At 40.8% G+C, this 26,981-nt stretch overlaps 1 protein-coding gene across 1 annotated transcript in view; it reads right to left on the bottom strand.

The window, feature by feature from the left end:
• Positions 1-26,981, bottom strand: part of wdfy3 (WD repeat and FYVE domain containing 3) — a 346,946-nt gene that overhangs the window by 81,580 nt on the left and 238,385 nt on the right. The window contains exons 39-42 of the mRNA XM_080191135.1: positions 25,394-25,576; positions 8,498-8,658; positions 7,748-7,825; positions 1,303-1,533 (exon numbers count right to left, since the gene is read on the bottom strand). Coding sequence (XP_080047261.1) covers positions 1,303-1,533; positions 7,748-7,825; positions 8,498-8,658; positions 25,394-25,576 — 653 coding nt within the window. The remainder of the gene's footprint in view (positions 1-1,302; positions 1,534-7,747; positions 7,826-8,497; positions 8,659-25,393; positions 25,577-26,981) is intronic.

Raw genomic sequence — 26,981 nt, 5'->3', positions numbered from 1 at the left:
AGCCACGGCACTGTTGATATTGACCTGAGGAATCCTGACTATTGCGTCATCATTAATAGGTGAACGTCAGTTGAGGACAGCTTCAGTGTTCAGCCCATCTCTGCAGGATCTGAGCCCTCTCTGTAATGAGAGTTCTGCCATCTGTACTCAGGAGGGGGAAACTCCCAAGAGATTGAGGTCCGTAGAGAGTGTTGAGGGCTTCACAGAACTGTTTCAAGTTGCTTGTCAGCGCATCCCTGTATTTCATCTGCCTTGGCGCTCAACCAGGCATCCTGCATTTTATGCAGTTTATTCTGGACTGTCCTGCGAGCACTGGTAAAAGCATTTTTCTTAGCAGCTGATGATGGATCGTTCTGACAGGCCCAATGAAGATGGTGCTTTTCAACAAGTACAGCCTATATCTACTCATCAGGTTTTCTGTCTTAAATTATAAGATGAGCTAAAAAATTCAGAAAACTGGGGAAGTGCTTACATCATAGGGTACAGAAAGGAAAATGGAAGCAAGATTAGAACCTTTCCTTCCATATACAAATAAGAGAGACTCCCACTCTCGTGCTTTAACCATATATTTAGAACTTACAGCCAAAGAGCAGATGTGAACATTATTTGTACATGCATGCATTGCTTTTGACTATCACTATGGTAAAATAAAACATGCAACCTTACAACTCACTAACAGTTAAACATTAAATGAGATATAACCTCACAAAATGAGGAAAAAAACGTTCAGCTGCAGGGCACCGTACCTTGAATTCTAGGTCTGTAACAGAGCAATCACTAAATGTTGATTTATAAGTTTTTAGGAAAGTAGAATCTTTTCAGGTGTGCATAAGAATGGGAAATACTATGTGTGTTTTAATCACCTTGACATAACACTGTGTAAAGATACATAGTTGAAGATATTGACCTATATAAAGTTTTCATTATTCCATTCATGAAAATTATATTTGAAAAGTGTTCTACAAATTGTAGTTGACATTGCTCATGAATAGACCAGGCTTTCACTATCATACTTGTCAGAGAATGGCTTTGTGTCTCACACATTAAGATAATTTAGCAAGTTGATCTCAGAAGAATAAACTACTTCAGTCTTGTATCTTACATTCAGCTTCTCAATATCCTACATGTAAAAACTGATAGAACATGTAAATTAATGCACAAATGTCACTGATGTAGAAATTTTAAATTCCATTAATGAGAATATATATATTTCAGTGACAATAGACAGCTATAGTTTACAGGACAATTTTTGAAGCATGCAAGAAATATGTTCTTTTTCAGCACCAATTTCTGAAGACTCACCAACAGACTGGTAGACTCCTGTTCATTTTCTGGTACATATGGATAATGTATATAGAACATGTCATTTCGCACCATCTTCTTTCTCATTCGGCAGGGTCCCTCTGGCATTTCCAACATCCATTTATCGAGATGTGATCCAATTGGAGGCCCCCATAAGCCTCTCTCTCGCAACAACTCATACTCTATTTGAGCCCATTCTTCAGTTACGTACTTCAGAGCATTTTGCTGACGCTGCAAGTAAGAAAATTAATTGTTAACAACAGTGAAGAGGGAGAGGGAAAATATATAAATAGTGCGTCATCAATACATACTCATATTTTAACAGGTTGCCAGTTACCAGCTACATCAACACAAAGCAGTAATATAAAATTTCAATACAGCTGCTAAGGCCCAATTGTTAAAGCTCAAACAGTGATCATCAATATGCAATACAATGAATATTTTTTATCACATCACTGGCTGGTGTTTTCAATTGTATAGTAAACTGCGAACTCACAGTGACACAAAATGCTCCTGATATGCAAATGTTGCAGAAAAATTATGCTTTCTTTTCTTATTGATTTCTTCCTCATTGTTCATCTCAAAAATATTGCCTGAATGTGATAATGTGATTTCACAGCTGTTTGGCATCACTCTCAGATAACATTATTTGAGTATCAACCGTTAAGAGTAGTGGCAAATAATCCAATTGTGAGGACAGCATCAGAATAGAGTTCAATCCTTTTTCCCAGTGTCCTCAATTTGTCGTTGATATTCCTCTTGAATAGACCAGACTTTCACTATTATTCCAACTGAGAGGTGGCTTGATATCAATGAGGAACCCCGACAGATCTCTCATTTCTTCCCCAGGATACTAGCTCTCTTTTAAATTCAAGGGATGTGGCGCGTCACTGACAGGGCCAGCATTTAATGCCCATCCCCACAGGCCCTTGAACGGAATTACTTGCTAGGCCACTTAAGTGCCAATTCTAATGCTCTTCCTGTTGCTGCAACTAAGGTCTTGGGATAGCACAGTGGTTAGCACTGCTCCCTCACAGCACCAGAGACCTGGGTTCGACTCCTGCTCAGGACTGTGTGGAGTTTGCACATTTTCCCTGTGTTTGTCTGAGTTTCCTCCAGTGCTCCGGTTTCATCCCACAGTCCAAAGATACACAGGTTAGGCAGACTGGCCACACTAAATTGTCCCTTAGTGTCAGGGGCACTATCTAGGGTAAATGCATGGGGGTATGGGGATAAGGCCAGGTGGGATTGTGGTCAGTGCAGATTCGATGGGCCAAATAGCCTCATTCTGCACTGTCGGATTCTATGATTCTATAAACTAGCTAACTCAACCCAGAACCATATTCTCTTTATTGGAAAGGTAAATTTAAAGGAAAAGGCCAGTAATATTAAAGGATAGTAGTTTTACCAGCTGTTAGTTACTGCAACCAGTCTATTTTCTGCTATCTCCCTTTCAATGTCACCTTCCCTTCCCCTCACCAAACGCAAATCTCTGGTGAAGATACATTCAACAATGATCTGGCCCACACAAAAAAATTTTTGCTGAATACAATATAGAGTTAAGTACTCTTATTATGCTCTCCCTGACCAAAATATAAGCATTGCAGCAGGTTTAACATTTGCAGGGAAGTAAACTAAAAATGCAACAGGCACAAATTGACACAGTGCCTTCAATATGTACTTAAAATAAAAGTTTATACTTTTAAAAAATTCAACGGTTCATTGGTGCATCAGGTTATTCCAGCCCCAGCTAAACCAACCAACAATTACTTATTAACACAGAAGGCCAACTGACCATTCATGCATGTGCCTGCCCTATGAAAGAGCTGTCATTCTCTTTTCCCATAGCCCCGAAAATCATCGTTTTTCATGTATACATTCAATTACCTTTTGAATATTACTGAATTTGCTTCCATCATCTTTTCTAGTACTGCAATGCAGATCATAACTTGCTTCAAAAAAAAACTTCTCTATTACTTATTTTATCAATTATCTCAGATCTGTCATCACTGGTTAGCAACCCTCATATCAGTTTCTCCTTTTCTATCTAATCAAAACTACTCAGTGTTGAATTCCCCTGAACTATCTTGCCCCAAGGAGAAAAGTCTCAGTTTTTCTATTTTGTCCACATAACTGGAGTTCCTGACACCAGGTGTCATTCTAGCAAATCTCCTCTATAAGGTTTTGACATCCTTCCTACAGTGTTGTGCTTACTAATGGACAACTTCAATACGCCAATTGAGGCCTAAACAATGATTCATAAATGTTTTAGAATGATTTCCTTACTTTTGCATTCTATTCAGAAAGTCGATACTTGTAACATCTTTATTAACTTTCCTGATATTTTTGAAACAAACGTCCATATTTTACACTTACTTATTCTCTCCTCTTGACATCATGCAATCCTAGAGCAGTGGAGTGGACAACCAGCACCATTACTGATGCTTGAATGCTGATTCTCTTATTCTCCCAAATGCTTCAATGCAACAAAACAGTTTCATTCACAGAAACATAGAAGATAGGAGCAGAAAGGGGTCATTCAGCCCTTCGAGCCTGTTCTTCCATTCATTAAGATCATGGCTTATCATCCAACTCAATAGCCTAATCCTGCTTTGTCCCCCATAACTTTGATCCCACTTGCTTTAAGTGCAACATCCTGTAACCTCTTGAATGCATTCAATGTTTTGGCATCAACTACTTCCTGTGGTAATGAACTTCACAGGCTCATCACTCTTTGGGTGAAGAAATGTCTCCTCGCCTCTGTCCTAAATGATCTACATAAGAACATAAGAACATAAGAAATAGGAGCAGGAGTAGGCCATCTAGCCCTTCGAGCCTGCCCCGCCATTCAATAAGATCATGGCTGATCTGTCACTGCTCAGTTCCACTTTCCCGCCCTCTCCCCATAACCCTTAATCCCCTCTCCTATCAAAAACCCATCAACCCGCGTCTTAAAAATATTTAGCGAGGCAACCTCCACCACTTCAACGGGCAGAGAATTCCAGAGATTCACCACCCTTTGAGTGAAGAAGTTCCTCCTCAACTCCGTTCTAAACCGCCCCCCTTTTATCTTGAGGCTGTGCCCCCTAGTCCTATTGTCTTTTTTGAGCGGGAAGAGTCTTTCCACCTCTATCCTATCCATCCCATTCATCATCTTATACGTCTCAATGAGATCTCCTCTCATTCTTCTAAACTCTAACGAGTACAAGCCCAGTTTATTCAGCCTCTCCTCATAGCTCAACCCCCTCAACTCCGGTATCAGCCTAGTAAACCTCCTCTGCACTCCCTCCAAGACCAAAATATCTTTGTGCAGGTGCGGCGCCCAAAAATGCACACAGTACTCCAGTTGCGGCCTCACCAATGCCCTATACAGCTGCAGCAAGACCTCCCTACTTTTATATTCAATCCCCCTCGCTATGAAGGCCAGCATCCCATTCGCCTTCCTGACCACCTGCTGTACCTGCAAGCTGGGTTTTTGCGACTCATGCACAAGGACCCCGAGGTCCCTCTGCACCGTCGCCTGCTGCAGTTTTTCGCCCCGTAAGTAATAGTCCTTCCTACCATTTTTCCTACCAAAGTGGACCACCTCACACTTGCCAACATTAAATTCCATTTGCCATTTCCTGGCCCATTCGCCCAGCCTATCTAGATCCTTCTGCAGACTCTCCACACCCTCCGCACAATTTGCCGTTCCCCCAATCTTGGTGTCATCAGCAAATTTCGACACTCTACACTCGGTTCCCTCCTCCAGATCATCTATATAAATGGTAAAAAGCTGAGGCCCCAGCACTGACCCCTGGGGCACTCCACTAGTCACCATCCGCCAATCCGAATAGCACCCGTTGACCCCCACTCTCTGCCTCCTATTTGACAACCAATCCTCTATCCACGCTAACACCCTACCCCCAACTCCATGTCCCTCGACCTTCTGCAATAACCTCTTGTGAGGCACTTTGTCAAACGCCTTCTGAAAATCTAGAAAGACCACATCCACCGGCTCTCCTCTATCCACCGCCCTAGACACATCCTCATAGAATTCCAGTAAATTTGTCAGACACGACTTCCCTTTAATGAAACCGTGCTGCGTCTGCTCTATCAAGCAATTCCCTTCAAGATGCCTTGCAATTTCCTCCTTAATGACAGATTCTAACATTTTACCTACCACAGATGTTAAACTAACCGGCCTATAATCTACCCTGAATCCTCAGACTGTGACCGCTGGTTCTGGACTCCCCATCATTGGGAACATCCTCTCTGCATCTATCCTGTCTAGCCCAGTTAGAATTTTATAAGTATCTGTGAGATTCCCCCTCATTTGTCTCAATTCCAGCGAAAACAATCCTAACCTAGTCCATCTCTCCTCATACATCAGTCTTATCATCCCTGGAATCAGCCTGGTAAACCTCAAATACAGCAAAAAGCCTCTTTTTAAAAAAAAACTGGTGTCTTCACATACATTCTCAACCCAAACATCAAGCTGCATGGTGAAGATATTTCATATTTGTGCACAAAGTTACAAATACATTTGGATGGATTATCCACGATGGGTATATACCATTCTAGGCATTGGGTTACTATGTTGAAACAGCAAGCAAGACGGAGCTAAGTGATCCCACAAGCGATGGGTCAGATCAAAACTCTGCAGTCCCCTCACATTCAGTCATGACAGGCAGTAGGCAATTAAACAACCAACAGGAGGAGGAGACTCCATAAACATCCCAACCCTCAACGATGAGGAAGCTCACCACATCTTGTTCTCCTCCTGCAATCCCCAACATCACACGTCAGTCTTCAACCAATTCAATTCACTCCACATCATCAAGAAATGGCTGAAGGCATTGGATACTGCAAAAGCTACAGGCTCTGAGAACATTTCAGCAATAGTATTGAAGACTTGTGCTCCAGAACTACCCAACTCCATAGACAAGCTATTCCAGTACAACTACAACACTAGCATCTACTTGAAAATGTGAAAAATTACCCAGATATGCCCTGTGTAGTAAAAACAAAAAGGACAATTCTAACCCGGTCAACTACTGCCCCAACTGTCTAATCTGGATCATCAAAGTGATGGAAGGGGTCATTGACAATGCTATCAAGATACGCTTACACAAAAATAATCTGCTCACTGACATTCAGTTTGGGTTCTGCCAGGGTCACTCAGCTCCTTACCTCATTGTAGCCTTGAGCCAGATGTGGGGAAAAAAGGGAGAGTGAGGAGATTGACTGCCCTTGACTTGAAGCTGCATTTGACTAAGTGCGATTTCAAGACGCCCTAGCAAATCTCATGTCAGTGGGAAAATCTCCACTAATTGGGAGTCATACCCAGCACAAAAGATGATGGTTGCGATTGTTGGAGATCAAATATTTCTGATCCGAGACATTGGTGCAGGTGTTCTACAGGATAGTGTCCTTAGACCAACCATCTTCAACTGCTTCATCAATGACCTTCTCTCCATTGTAAGGTCAACAACGGGGATTTCACTGATGATTACAGTGTTCAGTAGCATTTGTTACACTAAATCAATCTTTGTCCATATGCAACAAAGCATGGACATCATTCAGACTTGGGGTGATAAGTGGCAAGTAACATTCACGCCACACAAGTAACAAGTAATGACCATCTCCAACAAGAGAGAATCTAACTATCTCCCCTTGACATTCAATTGAATTACCATTACTGAAGACCCATTATCAACTTCCAATGGGTGAGCATTGAGCAGAAACTGAACTGGGCCAGCTACTTGTAACTGTTACGGAAGGTCAGAGACTGAAAGTTCTGCAGCAGATAACTCACTTTCCTACTCTCAAAAGCTTGTCCACATCTATAAAGCACAAGTGAAGAGTGTGATGGAAGATGCTCCACTTGCTTGGATAAGTGCAGCTCCAAAAACACTCTAAGTTTGATAAAACACCTGGGACAAAGCAGCCCACTTGACTCTCACTCAATTCACCACTTTAAGCATTCACTGCCTCGACCATTACCACACAGTGGTAGCAGTATCCACCATTTGCAAGATGCAATGCAGCAACTCCCCAAAGTTCCTTCAACAACCCTTCCAAGCCCTGCAGCACATAATGTCAGCAAATGCACTGCCATCTGCAAGTTGCTCTTCAAGACACATATCATCTTGACTTAGAACTATATTGTCATCCTTTCGCTATTGGTGATATTCTCTTCCTAATAACACTGCAGGTAAAGCTAAATCACATGGATCATAGCAGTTCAAGAAGGCAACTCATCACCACCTTCAAGGGCAATTATGACTGGGCAGTAAACGCAGGCCGAGCCAGTGACACTCACATTCCATGAGAGAAATAAAAAAGCACACTTTGAATAGTGTTTTGGATTAAACAGGATAAACAACTAAACGCCTGAATGCCTAGATTGCAAAAAGAATCAGATTAAAAAAACTAGCTTTTAAAAAATAAATAGCATTTTTACCTCCTGATATTCTTTATATTGCATATCCACTAAATCCCGCACAACTGCAATATGTGTGAACATCCACTGGGAAATTTCCTTCAGGGAGAAAAACAAATCAATAGCAGTGTTCATGGAACAAATGTCAACATTTTATAAGGCAACAGAAACATTATGCTCCTAAAAAGTAGTACCTGCTTGACAGGGATCATAGCAAAAGCCGGGTAAATGTTGAGCCTATTTCTCAGGCCTGTTACTGCAGCTTAGGGGAACACTTGCACTTTCATATGCATTCAAGTCACCTTCCAGAATAAACCCAATAGCATAGAACATAAATAGTTATACCTATTCCTGTGTGGCAAGAAGATAACTCATATAGTCCACTGCCAGGTAATATTGGTATGTACGTAAATCACAGAAGCAACCCCTGGAGTAGGTCTACTTTATACCGTCACACTTCAGGACTAATTAAGCTTAAACAGATTGTGTCTGAAGTTTTATTCTGTCCGACTCCATACTTATTTTCACCTCTAAAATGCAATATAGCTTTGGCATCAGTTAAGGCCCACAGGACTGACAAGCAAGATGCCTTGAAATATTCCTCTTTTCCCTTTGAGCATTCTTCTTGCTGATATTAAGTGAAGTTGGATACTATTGAAAGGAGATTGAGTTCTTATTTATTATTTTTCTGGATTTCTCATTTCACCAAATTATCACAATGACAGACGTATGGGATGCAGACTAAAATGAAGTTAAAGGGAGAAACGCTACCTGTGAGGTGAGGTTATTTTTACAGATTCCACTTTCCTTTCTATTTCGCCTGGATCCAGTCAACTTCGACAGGCCAAACCCACTGCTCACTCGTGACAGTTTTGACTGTGTTACAGGAGCTATGGTTGCTTCTCCTCTACTAACATACTTCTTCTCATGGGCTATCCAAGAGAGAAAGAAAGCAAAAATGTATTAAATTTCCAAACAGTATGCCAGAATTTTCCACAGTACATAAATATACATAAGCATTCCATTAACCCTTGTACAGCAATATGATAAAAGCCAAATTAATGCGGAAATAAGAAAACAGAATCTATAAATATCAAGCTACATTTCATCCAATATTAACCAATTTATGTACAAAACATGGCAAAATCTAATTAAAGATGAACAAGCAAAATACTGTGATTGCTGAAAATCTGAAATAAAAACAGAAAATGCTGCAAATACTTAAGGCAGGCAACACCTGTGGAAAGAATCACAGTGAACGTTTCAGGTTGACAACAATATATGAGATTTGGGTAAATATGATCTTTCTCCATCGGATGCAAGAGCTCCATCATAAAATTACTTTGGACAGTCCTAGCCGGCAACAGTTAACAGCACAAAACTGCACATGATGTGGCAATTTCATCCAGAAGCCTCAACAAAGGTTGGCATGCGAATAAGAATTGTTTACACCAGCGTAATGGTGATACATTTTTATAATCCTGGCAACAGGTGAGGCATACAAGATTGCCAAATAAGGTTTCTAGAAAATTTCCTTCAGCAGCTATGCTTCAAGAAAAAGAACTGAAATCCAGGAATTGGAGTGAGTGGCAAGGGCCCTCCACTCACTCCACTAACTGGAGTCACACCTAGCACAAAGGAAGATTATCTCAACACAGGGAACCCTTTAAATAGTGTCCCAAGCTTGATCAGACCTTCCCTCCATTATAATGTTAGAAGTGGGATTTTCACTGATGACCGCAGTGGTCAGTTCCATTTGCAACTCCTCTGATAATTAGTCCATGCTCATATCTAAGACGACCTGGAAAACATTCAAGCTTGGACTTACATGTGGCAAGCAACACCAGATGCTGGACAATCACCATCTCCAACAAGACAGAATCTAATCATCATCCATTGACATTCAACGATATTATCATCACTGAATACCCCATCAGCAGCTTCTGGGGGAGGTGACCATTTACTCAAAACTTAAAGATCAGCCATATAAAGAAGTGCAGCTACAATAACAGGTCAGATATTCTGCGAGAAGTAATTCAACTTCTTGACTCCCCAACACCTTCCTACCACCTAAAAGACACAAGTCAGGCATGTGATGGAATGCTCTCCAATTGCCAGAATGAGTGCAACTCCGACAACACTCAAGAAGTTCAATACCATCCACAACAAAGTAGCAAACTGACTGGCACTCCATCCATCACCTTAAACAGTCATTTTCTACATCACTTCCATACTGCGCTACAATGTGTACCAGCTGTAAGATGCATTACAGCAACTTGGCAAAGTTTCTCCGACAGCATCTCCATAACCTAGGAAGACCAAAGGCAGCAAGTTCATGGCAATGCCATTATCTGAAAATACCCCTACAAGTCTCACACAATTCTGACTTGAAAATATATTTCTGTTCCTTTATCATTGCTGGGTCAACATCCTGGAGCACTCTTTCAAGACATAATGTAGGTGTAGCAACACAGCACGGATAAAGCGTTTCAACGAGATGGCTCACCATCGCCTCTTTAAGAACAATAAATATTGATGGTAAGGCCCACATCCCATGAATGAGTAATAAAAATAAATGCAAGTGCTGCTTGTTGCCAGCTAAAGGGGGTGAAATTCATCATTAATAGCATCACTTTTGGCACAATATAAGAACATAAGAAATAGGAGCAGGAGTAGGCCATCTAGCCCTTCGAGCCTGCCCTGCCATTCAATAAGATCATGGCTGATCTGAAGTGGCTCAGTTCCACTTTCCTGCTTTTTCCCCATAACCCTTAATTCCCTTGTCTGCCAAAAACCTATCTACCCGTGTCTTAAATATATTTAGCGAGGTAGCCTCCACCACTTCAACGGGCAGAGAATTCCAGAGATTCACCACCCTTTGAGTGAAGAAGTTCCTCCTCAACTGTGTTCTAAACTGCTCCCCCCTTATCTTGAGGCTGTGCCCTCTAGTCCTGCTATCCTTTCTAAGCAGGAAGAATCTCTCTACCTCTACCCTATCCATCCCTTTCATTATCTTATACGTCTCTATAAGATCCCCCCTCCTCCTTCTAAACTCTAACGAGTACAGACCCAGTCTATTTAGTCTCTCTTCATAGTCTAACCCCCTCATCTCCGGTATCAGCCTAGTGAACCTCCTCTGCACTCCCTCCAAGGCCAAAATATCCTTGCGCAAGTGCGGCGACCAAAACTGCACACAGCACTCCAGCTGCAGCGTCACCAGTGCCCTGTACAGTTACAGCAAGACCTCCCTGCTTTTATATTCTATCCCCCTCGCTATAAAGGCCAGCATCCCATTTGCCTTCGTGATCACCTGCACACTGGGTTTTTGCGACTCATGCACAAGGACCCCCAGGTACCTCTGCACCGTAGCATGCTGCAGCTTTTCGCCCTTTAAATAGTAATCCCTCCAACTATTATTCCTACCAAAGTGGATAACCTCACACTTGCTAACATTGTACTCCATCTGCCAGGTCCTCGCCCACTCGCTCAGCCTATCCAGATCCCTCTGCAGGCTTTCCACACCCTCTGCACAATTTGCCTTTCCACTCACCTTCGTGTCATCAGCAAATTTTGTCACCCTACACTCAGCCCCCTCCTCCAGATCATCTATATAAATGGTAAGTAGCTGAGGCCCCAGCACCGATCACTGTGGCACTCCACTAGTCACAATATAACATATTCAAAAATGTTTCAGTAAATAAACATGCAATACTGAACAGGATGGTTAGGACACCGAAACCAGGGGAAGAGGCATAAGCGGAAAAACATTTTCTGGAATTTCCTCTGTTACAGCGGACAACCGAGAGATTCCCCCATAGAAATTTACATTCCCTAATTTTAAAAACCAAGGATAAAAATATTTTTTTTTCCTTTAACAGGGTGTTTTTTTCTATGTCACATTTCATGGGCAAAGAACCTGTGAACATGTCCTTGTTAGATATTCATAGTAACTTCCTTGTGTGAATTTCCCTGTCACAGAGCTTGCTGGTTTGGTGCTGCAGCACCTTCACAGTCTTTTCTTTTGCTCAAAAACACTGTGATTAAACAGGGTATCATCATAAATAGAGCCCAGGTTTGTGAATGCAGCGAGTGATTGCTTTAAGAGATGCAGCAAAGGTGGTCTGATACACACACGACCTCTAGTATGGCAACTTAGATGTTATTCTTTGTGCTTCTGACATTTCCAACATCTGAGCATTACTTCTATACTTGCAGGAAAAGACACAATAGAACAGAAATTAGGGCAGAACTGGAGACTGACTTCTCAATGAAAACAGGATGAATGTCTTTAAGGAAGTCATACAAAATCCTATGCATTAGTGGGAGTAAGGAAAGCTGCACTGACCCTCCAGTTGAGAGTTCATACCATCAACATTTTCCTCCGACTAGTCATTACATCCATGGGACACCATATTTTTCCATGATTTGCTTAGGTTTCACCCAACAATCAGTTGCATCTTTCACTCTCCATTAAAAAAAAATCAGTACATCTGCAGCAGAGTACTCATTTCAAGACTGGCAGCCATGTTCTGAATGCATATTCTGTTGCCAATGAGGCCTCTCAACCTCCCTCTTTTCTGGTTTGAACTTGCTGGTGAATCAGAAAGAAAGCTATTAAACAAGATTTCACTAATTAGATGAAGTAGACGAGATCCTGATGTAATATTCTTACTGACTGCAAAGCTCTTTCACATAGGGTCATGGTCAGTGTCATTATCCTACCCCCTATTCAAGCCATTAGCATTGGACCATTTATCTTTCAATAGCCACAGACTGCTGTATCTGGGATTAGACTTATATTATGGGATAATGGCCAGAATGACCCAAACATTCTTAGCATTGCTTCATTCATGCTCCACTCTCATCTCTAAAAAGACAGACCAAAGAGTATTGAATGCTAGGTCTGATTTGATTTTTTTTCCCCACAAATAAAAAAAAGCTCCTGAAAAGATAAAATATTAACTGATCTTTAAACCCATCCTCTCAGGACTGGAACAGGCATTAGCAACATGAAAATATATATCTCTTTGAGCCTGAGGTTACAAATGCCGTCTTGACTATCACTCACCTTTAATGCCTCCTTCACAAAATTGTTATGAGAAAGGAACAAGGAGCTTACAAAATGTGCAATATTTCTCAATTGCTGTGTACCTGGATCTTGCCAATTGGATGATCTACACCAAAGAATTTTGTACGCTATTCTATCTCTCTACAGTATAGTTTATATAAGATGCATGACATATTGCAATATTTCAAAAAATAACAATATTCACTGCATTATTGCTTTCATGTTAATCATATTATTTAACGTACTTAAAAATATTGTTCGAGGATAACTTAATTCGGATGACAGTCAGTCACTTCCAGTTTATGCAAAACCTCCGACAGTGCCAGATGCTGAAACAGTCTCTGCTCCATTAATCTCTTTCCTTATATGGCAGTACGGCATTGAGCATTGGGAATCAGATAATATTGCTTCTGCTATAGTACTGATAGTTAGGATATGTACAAAAAGGGATTCAATTAAAGCTTAAACACTCAAAAATCAAATGATTTTATTAAGTAATTCTGACAATGTGCAATATAGTAAAAAGTCTGACAACACCAGGTTTCAGTCCAATCGATTTATTTGATAGTAAATTCACTAGCTTTCGGGTTAGCCCCTTCGTCAGGTGAATGGAGAGTTCTGGCCTCAGACAGAGCATATAAAGCATAGACAGTTTACAGATTACTGATTAGAATGCGAATCTTTACACCTAACCTGCTGTTCAAGTCTTAAAATGGCTAACAATGTGTGAGGAAGGATCACTGATCACAGGTTAAAGAGATGTGTATTATCTCCAGACAGTGCAATATAGCCCTAAAAGAATATATATTTTGTTATTGTTTTTGGATATTTTAATGATCCACTAACTGAATGGTGAAGAATCAAGGAATACATTAAAAAATGCTTAATAAGCATGTAGGACTCCATGTGTTATCTTTGAATGCCTTTATGAAATGAGGTGCATTAAATGTAATCATGAGTCATGAAATAGATCAGATAGAAAGAGCAATAATAATAGTCTGAGACACAATGTCAAGTTTTAGTCTTCTTATTTGAAAAAGGTTACAGGTGTGTTAGAAGTAGTCCAGAGAAGGTTCACTCAACTCCTTCTTGGGATGAAAGGCTTATCTCTAGAAGGAAGGTTGAACAGGCTGGGCCAAGCCCATTGTGGTTTGGAAGAATGAGAGGTGATTTTATTGAAACATACAAAATCCTGAAGGGACTTGTTTGGGTGGATGCCCGGAGAAATTTGCCTCTTGTAGAGGAGTCCAGAACCAAAGTAGGTAGCTTAAGAATGAGAGGTCCCCCTTTTAAGATGGAAGTGCAAAGCAATTACTTCTGAGAGTCATTAGCAAGTGAAACCCTGTTTAAACAGAAAGCCACGTCATTGAATTTATTCAAGGCTGAGTTAGAATTATTTTTGACTGACAAAGTACTCTAGGGTCATGAGGGGCAGGCAGCAAAATGAAATTGAGTGTACAATCAGGTCAGCCATGATATTATGAAACAGCAGAGCAGACTTAATAGGCTGAATGGTCTAATCCTGCTCCAAAGTCCCACACATGTGAACTTCAGGGGTAATGACCACCATATGGGAATTGTTTTTTTTTGGGGGGGGGGGTCATTTATATTAAAAACACAGGCACAAGATTGAAATAGGGCAGATTTTAGGAAGATGAAGAGTGAACGAGCTGGGGAAAAAAACATGCTGGATGAAATTTGTATCAGTAAATGTGGGGTGTCAAATTGTGTGAATGTTGATTGATGTGATGAATAGAAGGACTTAAGAGCTCAAGTTCACAGAACTTTAAAACCAGTATCAAGTGGATAAGTTTATTTAAAAAGCTAATGGAATTCTAGCTTTTAAAGCAAGGCGTAATGGCCCCAAAATTCCCAACCGGAGTTAACAGACCCTTTGCAGATCCCTAAAATTTTCCATCCCATCCACAATGATGTCCATGGTAGATTGCACTGGAAAATCTTGCTCAAAGAATATAAATGCTGAGACATAATGCCCACATTTGGAATACTCAAACAATTTTAGGTGCTACATTCTGAAATAACATTGAGGCAACAGAATTAGAACAGCATTAGAGATGCTGTTTTAGGTGAGTTAAACAAAAAGGAACAAAATCATTTTTGTTAGAACAGAGATAATATTAACAGGTTATTCATGTTGCTAACTACTCAGGGCAGAGGTGACTCTGAACTGACAAGATAGTCAGTGAATATTATGAATGGACGAGACAAACTGCTCATGATGCATGGGAGGTCTGAAATAAGAGAAGAGAACGCATATACAGTGTTAAATGTAAAGAATTCAGAACAGTGGTAGGAGAAACTAGACTATGAAATGCACAACCAGGCTAACTGAGCTGGATTAACAGGGCACCACGGTCCCCAACCACTCTTCCCCCAACTCCTCCCAGCCAGGATAAAAAGTCAGGGTGGAGCCCATTCATAATCCTAACGGTTGCCCCCATATCAGTTTAACACTGGAAGCTGCAATAACTTTTGTCAGGTAAGGTACTCGCGTACCCTGGAGGAAGGCCTGCCTTAGAGAGTTGCTAATCAATCAAATGATTGGCAGCTCTGTTGTCCTAACTGCTCTTGATGGGCATGATGGCCATTGCTGGGATGACATGCAATCTTACTACACTGAGAAATCTAGAGGTCAGGAGTCTTAGCTGACGGACAGTCAGTTTCAAGAGGTCAGGCGGGGTGGGTCAAAAGTGTGGAAATGCCATTGATGGGCTTGTGAACCCACAAAGGAAGTCCCACCTGTTTGGTTTTTATCTTTAAACTGTCTAGCAGGGGAGCATAAAATCACTAATTGAATCAAGCAGAGACCACGACAATACTGAAGAATATTGGCTGGATTGGTGATTGAAGTAAAGGGGGATAATGAAGCCATGGTTGGCACATGGATTTCTGACTACTTAAGAGAATAAACTCCAATATGGCTTGGTTGAGCCACAAGGGCAGCTTAAATGTTGTAACTCAATGCAATGCTCTTACACTTAGTTTAACCATTCTCCTCATTCTACTTAGGTAATCCCTTGGGATTGAGGATGACTTACTTCCACTTCAGTTCCACGAGTTCTGAGGTGGCTGCTCAGTCCAATGAGGCATACGTAGACTGCCAAATGCAGGGAAGGTGATGCCTACAGGATCAGATAGAAGTGTGTGTTTGCTCCGACCCCTTGACTTCACCTCTGTGTTCCTGATATATTCTCTTGATGTGTTCAGTGCCTTCCCAAATGAACCTTCACTATTTCAGTTAGCTATTTCAGAAGGCTAAGGAAATTTGGCATGTCTGCTATGACTCTCATCAACCTTTACAGATGCACCACAGAAAGCATCCTTTCTGGATTTATCACAACTTAGTATGGCTCTGTCCCAAGACAGGTGGCATAGTGGACAGGGAAAGTTATCTTGGATTGCAAGGGATCTTGATCAATTGGGCCAGTGGGCAGACAAATGGCAGGATGGAGTTTAGATAAATGCGAGGTGATGCATTTTGGTAGACTTACCCAGTTAATGGTAGGGCGTTGGAGAGAGTTAGAGAACAAAAATCTAGGGTACAGATTCATAGCTCCTTGAAAGTGGACAGAGTGGTGAAGAAGGCATTCAGCTTGCTTGGTTTCATTGATCAGGACATTGAATACAAGAGTTGGGACATCTTGTTGAAGTTGTACAAGACATAGGTAAGGCAACATTTGGAATACTGTGTGCAGTTCTGATCAACCTATCATAACATTATTAAACTAAAAAAAGAGTGCAGAAAAGATTTACTAGGATGCTACCAGGACTTGATGGATTGAGTTATAAGGAGAGGCTGAATAGACTGGGACTTTTTTCTCTGGAACATAGGAGGCTTGGGGGTGATCTTATAGGGGTCTACAAAATAATGTGGGGCATAGGTCAGCTAGATAGTCACTATCCTTTCTCAAAGGTAGGAGAAACTAAAACTAGAGGGCATAGATTTCAGGTGAGAGGGGAGAGACACAAAAGTGTCCAGAGGGGTAATTTTTTCACACAGAGGGTGGTGAGTGTGTGGAACAAGCTGCCAGTGATAGTAGTTGAGGCGGGTATAATTTTGTCTTTTAAAAAGCATTTACACAGTTACACGGGTAAGATGGGTATAGAGGGATATGGGCCAAATGTGGGCAATTAGGACTAGCTTAGGGGTTTAAAAAAGGCAGCATGGACAATTTGGGCTGAAGGGCCTGTTTCCATGCTGTCAATCTATGACAGCAAAAAATGACAAAGGGTTGTGAATGGAGCCCAGTCCATTAATGCAAACCAGCCTCCTGTCCATCAACTCTGACTATACATCCTGCTACCTTAGAACAGCAGCCAGGATAATTAAGGACCCCAGGCACTGGACATACTCCTTTTCACCTTCTTCCGTCAGGAAAAAGATACAAAAGTCTGAAGTCATGTATCAACTGATTCAAGAACAGCTTCTTTCCTCTTGCCATCAGACTTTTGAATGGATCTGCCTTATATTAAGTTGATCTTTCTCCACACCCTAGCTATGACTAGAACGCTATATTCGGCACCTTCTCTATGAATAGTGTACTTTGTCTCTATAGCATGCAAGAAACAATAATTTTCACCCTATACCAATACATGACAATAACGTATACCAATATCAGACCATAATAAATCAAATCAAAAGGACTGATCAACATTTAAATCTTGTCAATTCGAGGGAATGGGATTGTTGGCCTTTCTTAACAACCTATTCCAACCTTGGATAGCTGTCGGTGACTTCGTATGAGTGATCGTCAGAGATTCTAGATTTTGACTTGAGGAACCGGGTAGACCCTGGACAGGGGGGTACATATGCTGTTAATCACTGGTGCCCATGTAGTCAGGGGACTTAGGCTCAGACAGAATTGTCTTTTTCTCAAACGTTTGCCTTGCCTCAACATGCTCGCTAACACACACAATGGTGGGCATTCCACCCTGGAATAAAGTTCAAATGTTCAAGGTTTGATTGCTTTGGGGCAAGAGTCCAAATCTGTGTGGCTTTTTTTGAAAGTTGGGTCATGTAGTACACGCCTGCCCATAGCTATGCTCTCACCCTCCTGTACAAGTACTGGCCCACTAAAGTGCACCGTGTTATTTTCAGAGCACATTTTCCCCATTGTAAGTGAAAAATATATGGTGATTGAGCTTGGCACAGTAAGGATGCAGGTAAAGTGGTGTCATGCAGTGAACAGTGTTCCTGCTTCTAAGCCAGATGTTTTAGGTTAAGTCCCACTCCATGAATCGATGATTAAGGAAGGGGTGTTCGTAATGTGGCCATCAGGTTGAGTATCAGCCGACAAAATAGGAACAGGAATAGGCCAAACGGCCCATCAAACCTGTTCTGCCGTTAAATGAAATCATGGCTGATCTGTGGCCTAATTCCACGTGGCTGCCGTTGGCCCATATCCCTTAATACATTTGCTTAACAAAAAAATTATCTATCTTAGATTTAAAGATAGCAACTGATCCAGCATCAAAAGCCATTTGTGGAAAAGAGTTCCAAACTTCTAACACACTGTGTGTAAAAGTACTTCCTAACATCTCGTCATAGAAATCACAGAAACCCTACAGTACAGAAAGAGGCCATTTGGCCCATTTGACCACAATCCCACCCAGGTCCTATCTCTGTGTCCCTACATATTTTTCCGCTAATCCCTCTAACTTCTCTTCTTAATGGTCTGGCCCTCACTTTTGACTATGCTCCTAGTTCTAGAATCTTAAACCAATGGAAATAGATTATCTACATCTACCCTGGCAGTTCCTGTTAGTGCCTTGAAGATTTTAATCAGATCACCCCTTAATCTTTGAATTTCTAGCGAAAGGTCCAACTTGTATCTCTCCTCATAATTAAACTCCTGAAGTCCAGGTATCAATCTTGTAAAACTACACTGCATTCCTCCAAGGCCAATTCATCCTTTTCTAAGGTGTGATGCCCAGATCAGCTTCAAGTACTCCCAAGTGGACTCTAACCAGGGCTTTGCAGCAAAGGCCATTATTTCATTAGTCTTCTGGATTATTTTCTACACCTAGTGATGGGATTTTAAAGATCTATAAACATGAACCGCACCCCCCCCTGCCCCCAACCCCCCCAAAAAATCATTATGGGGAGACAGTGGTGTAGTGGTATTATCACCAGACTAGTAATCCAGAGACCCAAGGCATTGCTGGAGTTCAAATCCTATCATGGCTGACGGTGAAATTTGAATTCAATAACAAAATCTGGAATTAAAAGTCCAGTGATAACCTTGAAACCATTGTCGGTGTGGTAAAAGCCTGTCTATTTTACATATGTCCTTTCCTGTCTTACCCCATTATCTTTGATTCCATTACTGATTAAGAATCTGTCCACCTCTGTCTTGAACAGACGTGTAAAGAATTCCACAGATTCACTACCTTCAGAGATGAAATTCCTCATCTCTGTCTTAAATGGGTGACATCTTGCTCTGAATTATGTCCCTTTGTCCAACAAGAGGATATAATCTACTTTCCCATAAAGGAAATAACATCTCAGCATTTGCCCTGTCAAGCTTCCCGAGAGTCCCACGTTTCAATAAATTTGCCTCTCATTCTTCTAAAATTCCATGAGTACAGACCCAATCTATTCAATCTCTCCTCAAAATAATCCCTCCATACCCAAAATCAACATAGTGAACCTTTTCTTGATTTCCTCTCATGTCAGTGTATCTTTCCTTAAGGGGATCAAATCCATTCACAGTATTCAGCTGCCACTGTGCATTGATGTTGGAAGGGTTTTCAAATTAAACAGATCGCAGTACTTTGTTCTATTATTTGCTCCATACTGGACGGTTGTAAGTGCGGTCAATTTCAATTTAACATGAGAAAACGTGTCACTTAATGCAAGAAGTAATTTTCTGTTAACAAGGTTCTCTTGTGTGACTAGAAAATGCACATGATTACAGGTGCATCTGTAATCATGTGCACTTACAGGTGAACTGGTTGGTGCTAATTTACTGGAAAGCTCAGATTTAAACTTGGAAGTGAAGGCAGGAGTTATGCACCAATTGGACATGTCACTGTTAGTTCATTTATACTCAGTACTGATGTTTGCTGTGCTTATTTAATCTTTTGGATGCTGCTGCCTACTTATTGCATATAGCCAGGTTCAAAGAAGTGTTACTGGTTGCATTATATAAATGATCAAGTTGTGTGTAATTATCTTGCCAAAGCAGTGGTTGCAAAGTGCATCATATTGAAATCTGAGTTTTTGATGGGTTTTTATAAATAGAGGAATAGAAATATAAAGCAAAAAAGATGAGTTAAACCTATATAAAACAGTTTGACCGTAATGTGACTATGATTCCCAATTCTAGGCACCCAAAAGACGCGAAGAGTGGGTTAAGGAGTGGGGAAGGATAAGGTAAGGGTCCAGAAATAGGAGAAGCATTAGGGACCCTGATTTCACTTCCTAGGCCTAGGCTGGACTTGTGTTGCATTATTTCAGAACATTGTGTCAGTTCTCCAATCCTCCTAATGCTCGTATTCTCAATTCTATGTTGGGTCTTTGGTTTGCTTCATGACTTCTTAGGCTTTATTAATAAGGCACCGAATACATAAGTAAGGAGGTCACATTGAACTTGTATAAGGCAATAGTTAGTCCTCATCTGGAATACTGCGTTGAATTCTGTTCGCCATTCTTGAGGAAGGACACAAAGGCATTGAAGATACCACAAAGATCGATCACAATAATTCCAGGCATAAAGAACTGTAACTATGACAATAGATTGGAGAGGTTGGAACTGTTTTCCTTGGGGGGAATAAGTTGAGGGGGACTTGGTGGAATTTTTCAAGATCCTGAGGGGTACTTACAAGGTAATTTGTGAGATCCTGTTCCCACTTAAGACAGCATCGAGGGAGGGGGTCCGAATAGACTTCTCAACCTGGGAAGCAGTCAAACTAGACTTGGTATTGGGGAATGAGTGGAGCCAGGTGATCGGCATTTCAGTGGGGCAACATTTTGGGTTTAGGGACTGGGGAATATTGATTGGGAGCAGCTATTTGAGGACAAATCCATGTCTGGCATGTGGGAGGTTTTTAAAGGCCAGTTGATTGAAGTGCAAGAGAGACGTGTCCCTGCAGAAATGACAGAAATGGCAAGATTCAGGGACCATGGATGACAAGGAAAACTGTAAATTTAAAAGGAAAAACAAAACATACGATAGGTCTAGGCATCTAAAAACTGACAAAGCCCCTGAGGAGTACAATGAAAGTAGGAAGGAAACACAGAATTGGGAGGGCTAAAATGGGCCATGAAATGTCTTTAGCAAACAGGGTTAAGAAGAATCCCAAAGCTTTTTCTGTATACATCAGGAGGAAGAGGATAGCAAGAAAAAGAGCAGGCCCATTCAAGGACAATGGAGAGAAGTTATGCATGGAGTCACAGGAAGTGGGCGAGATCCTTAAGTATTTTGTATCGGTATCCACCAAGGAGAAGGGCATAACAGACATTAGAGGTCAGGCAATGGTGTGTGAATGCTCTGGTGAATGTCAATATATCAAAGGAGGAAGTATTGAGTATCCTAAATTGCATTAAGATAAACAAGTCCCCGGGGCCGGATGGGATCTATCCAAGGTTATTGTGGGAGACAAGGGAAGAAATAGCTGGGGCCTTAACAGATATTTCATATCTCCTTTGACCACAGGTGAGGTTCCAGAGGACTGGAGAGAAGCCAATGTTGTTCCCTTGTTTAAGGAGGAAGCAGAGACAAATTATAGGACGGTAAGCCTGATGTCAGTGGTTGGCAAGCTTTTGGGGGAAAATATGAGGGACGGGATATATGCACATTTGGAAGAAAATGGACTGGTTATTGACAGGCAACATGGTTTTGTATAGGGAAGGTCACTTCTCACCAACTTGATTGGGTTTTTTTTAGAGAGGTGACAAAGATAACTGATGTAGGAAGGGCTGTGGACGTAGTTTATATGGAATTTGATAATGCGTTTGACAAGGTCCCACATGGCAGACTGGTACAAAAATTAAATCACAGGGAATTCAGGGTGGGCTGGCTAGATGGATATTGAACTGGCTTAGTTATAGAAAACAAGAGTAGCAGTGGAAGGACCTTTTTTTCCCAGAGTGGATATCTGTAGCTATGTAGTATGCCGCAAAGATAGATGTTGGGACCTCTGATATTTGTAGTATATGTAAACGAACTGGAGGAAACTGTAGGTGGCCTGATTAGTAAGTTTGCGGATGACATGAAGATTGGTGGAGTTGCTGACAGCGCCAGGTATTGTCAAAAGATACAACAGATTATAGATAGATTGAAAACTTGGATACAGAAATGGCAGATGGAGTTTAATCCAGACAAATGCGAGGTGACGCATTTTGGAGGATCAAATCTAGGTGTGAATTATATTGTAAATGGCAGTATAGGAACATTAACATGCAAAGGGATCTGTATGTGCAGGTCCACAGTTCCCTAAAAGTGGCAATATAGGTGGCCAAGGTGATTAAGAAAGCATATTGCATGCTTGCTTTAATTTGCTGGGGCACTGAGTAAAAGAAGTTGGGAAATCATGTTGCAGTTATATAAAACCTTGGTTAGGATGCAATTGATATTGTGCGCCGTTCTGGTCACCACATTACCAGAAGGACATGGAAGTTTTGGAGAGTGTGCAAAGAAGCTTCATCAGGATGTTGCCGTGTCTCGACAATATTGGCTAATGAGGAGAGGTTGAATAAATGATGATCATTTTCATTGGAAAGATGGAGGCTGAATAGAGATCTACAAAATTACGAAAGGCATAGACAGGTGGATAGCCAGAGACTTTTTCAATTACAAGGGGGCACAAGTTCAAGGTGAGAGGGGGAAAGTTTAAGGGAGATGTGCGTGGGAAGTTTTCCATGTAGGGAGTGGTGGGTGCCGAGAACACGCTGCCAGAGGTGAGAGGAGCAGGCACATTAGCAATGTTTAAGAGGCTTCTGGATGGGTACATGAATAGGGAGGGAATAAAGGGATATGGACTGAGTAAGGGTAGAAGTTTTTTTTGGTTAGGGCATCATGATCAGCACAGGCTTGGAGGACCAAAGGGCCTGTTCCTGTGCTGGTATTTTTTTTTGTCTTTTGCTCTAGAGAGCATAGATTCAAAATATTGGCAAAAGCAGTGAAATTGATAAGGAAATTGTTTTCGAACGGGAAGGTGGTTAGAGTCTGGAACGGACTTTCTGGTGGAGGCAGGCTCAGTCAAGATAGTCAAAAGGGAATTGGATCATTCCCTGGAAAAAAAAGGATGTGCAGGGTTATGGGGAAAAGGCAGAGGAGTAGGATGATACAGAATGCATCTTTCAAAGAGCCAGTGGTAGACTCGCTGGGCCAAATGCCACCCTTCTGCACTGTAAGGATTCTGAGATTCTGTCCCAGTCCTTGTCTTTTCTCAGGTTGCTTTGTTGGCTCCCTCTACTGTTTTCATTACAAAACTTAGTTCTCGTCTTGGCTTCCACTGACACGTCCCAGTGGCTCTCAGCTTATGCTACTGTTCTACGGGCGAAGTAAATCACCTTAATTTGTGCGTGATCAATAGTACACAAATTTATTGGTTTGTTTTTGCCTCAATGTTCCCACTTCCCTCACCTTTTAACTTTTCAGCTTTCCTACACTTCCTTTTCATGTTTTAACTCATTCTCACACGATGAAGATTTGCAGCATGAATACAGCTGCCATCCTGAAGAGTGGATAGAAAAATGTGAAACAAGGATGCTAATTTCAACTAAACATTAAATACAGAAGACCATAACTTATCCAAAGCATTGCCAAGAGGCATTCTTAGTAATACCTATAGAAACTGACAAACAAACAATTAAAGTTTTACTGCCAAATTATAAAACATGATGCAAGAAAACTATCCAATAAGGTTACTAGAATTAATTTTGCAAACTGGTTTCTTAATTTGTGTGTGTGTAATTTTCTTGAATATTGTACTTAATTCACTTATAATTTTAAACTTCTCTGAAGGTAAGATTGATCAATATAATTGTGTGAAGTGTAACTAATTATTGTATTTTGAATAGCTTTATTAAAATACTTCTTTGAATGCTAAATATCAATCATCGTCTATTCAGCAATTTTGTCTTCACATCAACAAATAGGAGACAAACCCCATAATTGATCAAAATGTAATTTTATATTTCCTTGACTATAATTTTCTAGGTGGAATAAGACAGATTAGTCTTCCCACTTGCAAGACAAAGTTATCACAGCCTTTCTAACGTAAAAGTCATTATTATATTATTTGATTTTGAAATAATGAATACTATTGGTTGACCCAACAAGCAACTCTGGTGGGGTAACATTTTAAAATGTATGCTACTAAATACAGCGCGCCCAGCAGGAACGTATGGAACAGTCAATGCTCAACTACCACATACTGATCTAGATGAAAAATCTCAAAAGATGTCAATACTGCAGAATGAAGCATTTTGATTTAGAGCATTGAATCATTTTTCAAAATACTGAATATTTTTTGAAAAATCAGAAAGTATTGTTTTGAAACTGGCAATACTTTTTATCTCTTTACTTAGCTACCAATCTAATCCAGACAACAGGATCAGATTAGTCAAAAAGATACTTAAGCCATTTTATTTTCAAGCAATTCTCAACTACTAAGCGTAATGACTTACCTAAAATATCTCACCCTTTGTTGATCTCAGGTGGCCCATTCGGCCACACAGCTAAGATGGCAATTTCAAAGAGGATGCTGGGATAACTGGACAAGTACAGAAACAGACAGGCTGCAGCTTCAAAATAAATTGGACAGAGATAAACAGGCTGCGACTTCAGATGTTGGAATACACAGGATATAGGCCATCTCAAGGACAATGGACACTTTCTGGTCAAACTGAGTTGTTCACCAGACACAGGGGTGCTTTAACCCCTTATTTGGGAGGGAGGTATGTGACCTACGTGCCTCCAGCACCTACAGGCATGGCTGTTGGGCACATACCCAGAGATCAGTGTGGCAGCACCTGATTAGACTTTATTGATCAGGGTGATCAAGCTCTGGTCGATCGATTGGCAATAACCAAAAAGGCCATGAAACCCATGAGGTTTAAAGGGTGCTGCACAACTGAAGAATCTCTCTCTCCCCAATGAAAGAACAACAACTATGATGAACATTGCCAGCAACAACCAGCATGAGGAGAGCCACATACCAAAGGGAGGAAGGAAGACCAGAGCCAGAGTATCAGACCAGGTCGAATGACCAGACTACGCAGAGAACTACAGAGGCCAACACGCAGAAAAAGGCCAATATCTGCCTGGGCACTTGCCAGTCACTCAAAAGTTTAATCAAAGTCTAGTATTAGGCTTGAACATTAGTATTCTGTAAGATAACTTAGTATTGATTGTGTGGGTGATTAATAATTGTGAATAAATATTACATTTCTAACAAAACGCTATTTAAAATTCTTTGTCCATCCTATAAAGGGTTAAAAACAGACTGCGGCAGGCAAAGGCACAACAGCTATACTTAGTTATTTTCCTTTAACACTATTTTAAAAAATTATAGCAGATCATAGAATTCCTATAATAAATTCCAATTAAAATGCTGTAGTAGTTCCTTACCCATATGATTTTGCCAGCATTTTGAAGCAGCATCCTCAATGAATGGTCGAGCAGTTGACAGATCCACTAGTCCACGTTCATTTGTAGGTAGTGTTACTTTGAAAATCTCCTCCAAAGCTTGTTTCTTATTGACAATTAGTTCAGTCCAAACCCTATTCACAGCTTTGAGGAGAAGTTGCCGACCTAAAAATGAAAGTTCCAAGTTTTAAAAAAAGGTACAATGTTTATATTTTCTGAAATACTGTAGATATAAAAAGAAATGGGCTGAAATAAAAGTTGGTTTGCAACAAAAAGATGCTAACTTCATTTTCCTCAGACATCCTATTGCTATGCCTTTTTATTTGCACAAATCAACGTATTAGAAGAAAACATTGATTTCAATGAATACAAATTAGGTTTAAAACCAATATTAGTTTTTTTTAAACCCAAGTGATGATACTTTATTGGAATAATTCGTCATACCAGTTAAGGGGGCTAGGACATGAGCGAAGTTCAAAATGGAATAAGTTACCGATTCGGAACTGTTATATACTAAATTCCACGCTTAACCCAGAATTTTCTCACTTCACCCTTTCTCTTCTGAAGGTAATAATCAATAGAAACCACTGGATTCCATCTACTATTTATCAGGAACTGTTCTCTCCATAGAATCCCCACAGTTCAGGAGGTGGCCATTTGGCCCATCAAGTCTGCACCAACTCTCTAAAAAAGCATCTTAGCTCAGCCCACTCCACCCTGCTCTATCCCCATAACCCATGCATTTGCCATGGTGCATCTATCTAACCTATGCATCTTTGAACAGCAATGGGCAATTTAGCATGGCCAATCCAGCTAATTTGCACATCGTTGGACTGTGGGAGGAAACCAGAGCACTCAGAGAAATCACAGACATGGGGAGCATGTGTAAACTCCATACAGATGTCCAAGGCTGGAATCAGACCTGGGTCCCTGGCATTCTGAGGTGGTAGTGCTAACAACTGTGCGACCATGTCACTCTCTCCTCCCGTTTTGAATGCAACAACTTGTTGGTGCGTAATTTTATAGTTGGTGGTTAGCATATTGTATCTTTCCCAATTAATAAGGAAAACTCAACAGTGCTGCAAGTTATTTGACTAAGGAAACATAACAACCAAGTTTGGCTCATGACATGCGCAATTCTAGCTGTGACTAATGGGCAGTATACATAATTTGGAGGACTGATTAATTTTTTTTTGGTGTGCATAGCTTAGCTATTTACTGAGGACATCAAGTGAGTCTTCGGTCAAGCCTCACATTGCGATCCTGACCAAATCCTACTCAAAGATTGACACCACAACAAAAAATAAAAGTTCATACTTGGATACCTCCAGGAACTGATACACATTTGACACTTTTGATATATGTAATACATATATCCATAGATGGATTTCCTTATAAAAGTGGGACAGCTCTTGTAGATATGATCCTTGATGCATGCTTGAAATCTATTGTGATTGGCAGATATGAAAATTGAACAGATATATACAGTTTAGATTGTCCCCTTCAGAGACTGGGGAATCTCACTTTGGATAGATATTAAAAACATGACAGAATAATGGCTAAAAATTTG

The sequence above is a fragment of the Carcharhinus amblyrhynchos genome, chromosome 1 (genome assembly GCF_965287045.1).
Source record: "Carcharhinus amblyrhynchos chromosome 1, sCarAmb.v2.hapA, whole genome shotgun sequence".
NCBI classification, from domain to species: Eukaryota; Metazoa; Chordata; class Chondrichthyes; order Carcharhiniformes; family Carcharhinidae; genus Carcharhinus; species Carcharhinus amblyrhynchos.
Note: the sequence above shows the minus strand (reverse complement) of the source record. Positions and strands in the feature narration are given on the sequence as shown.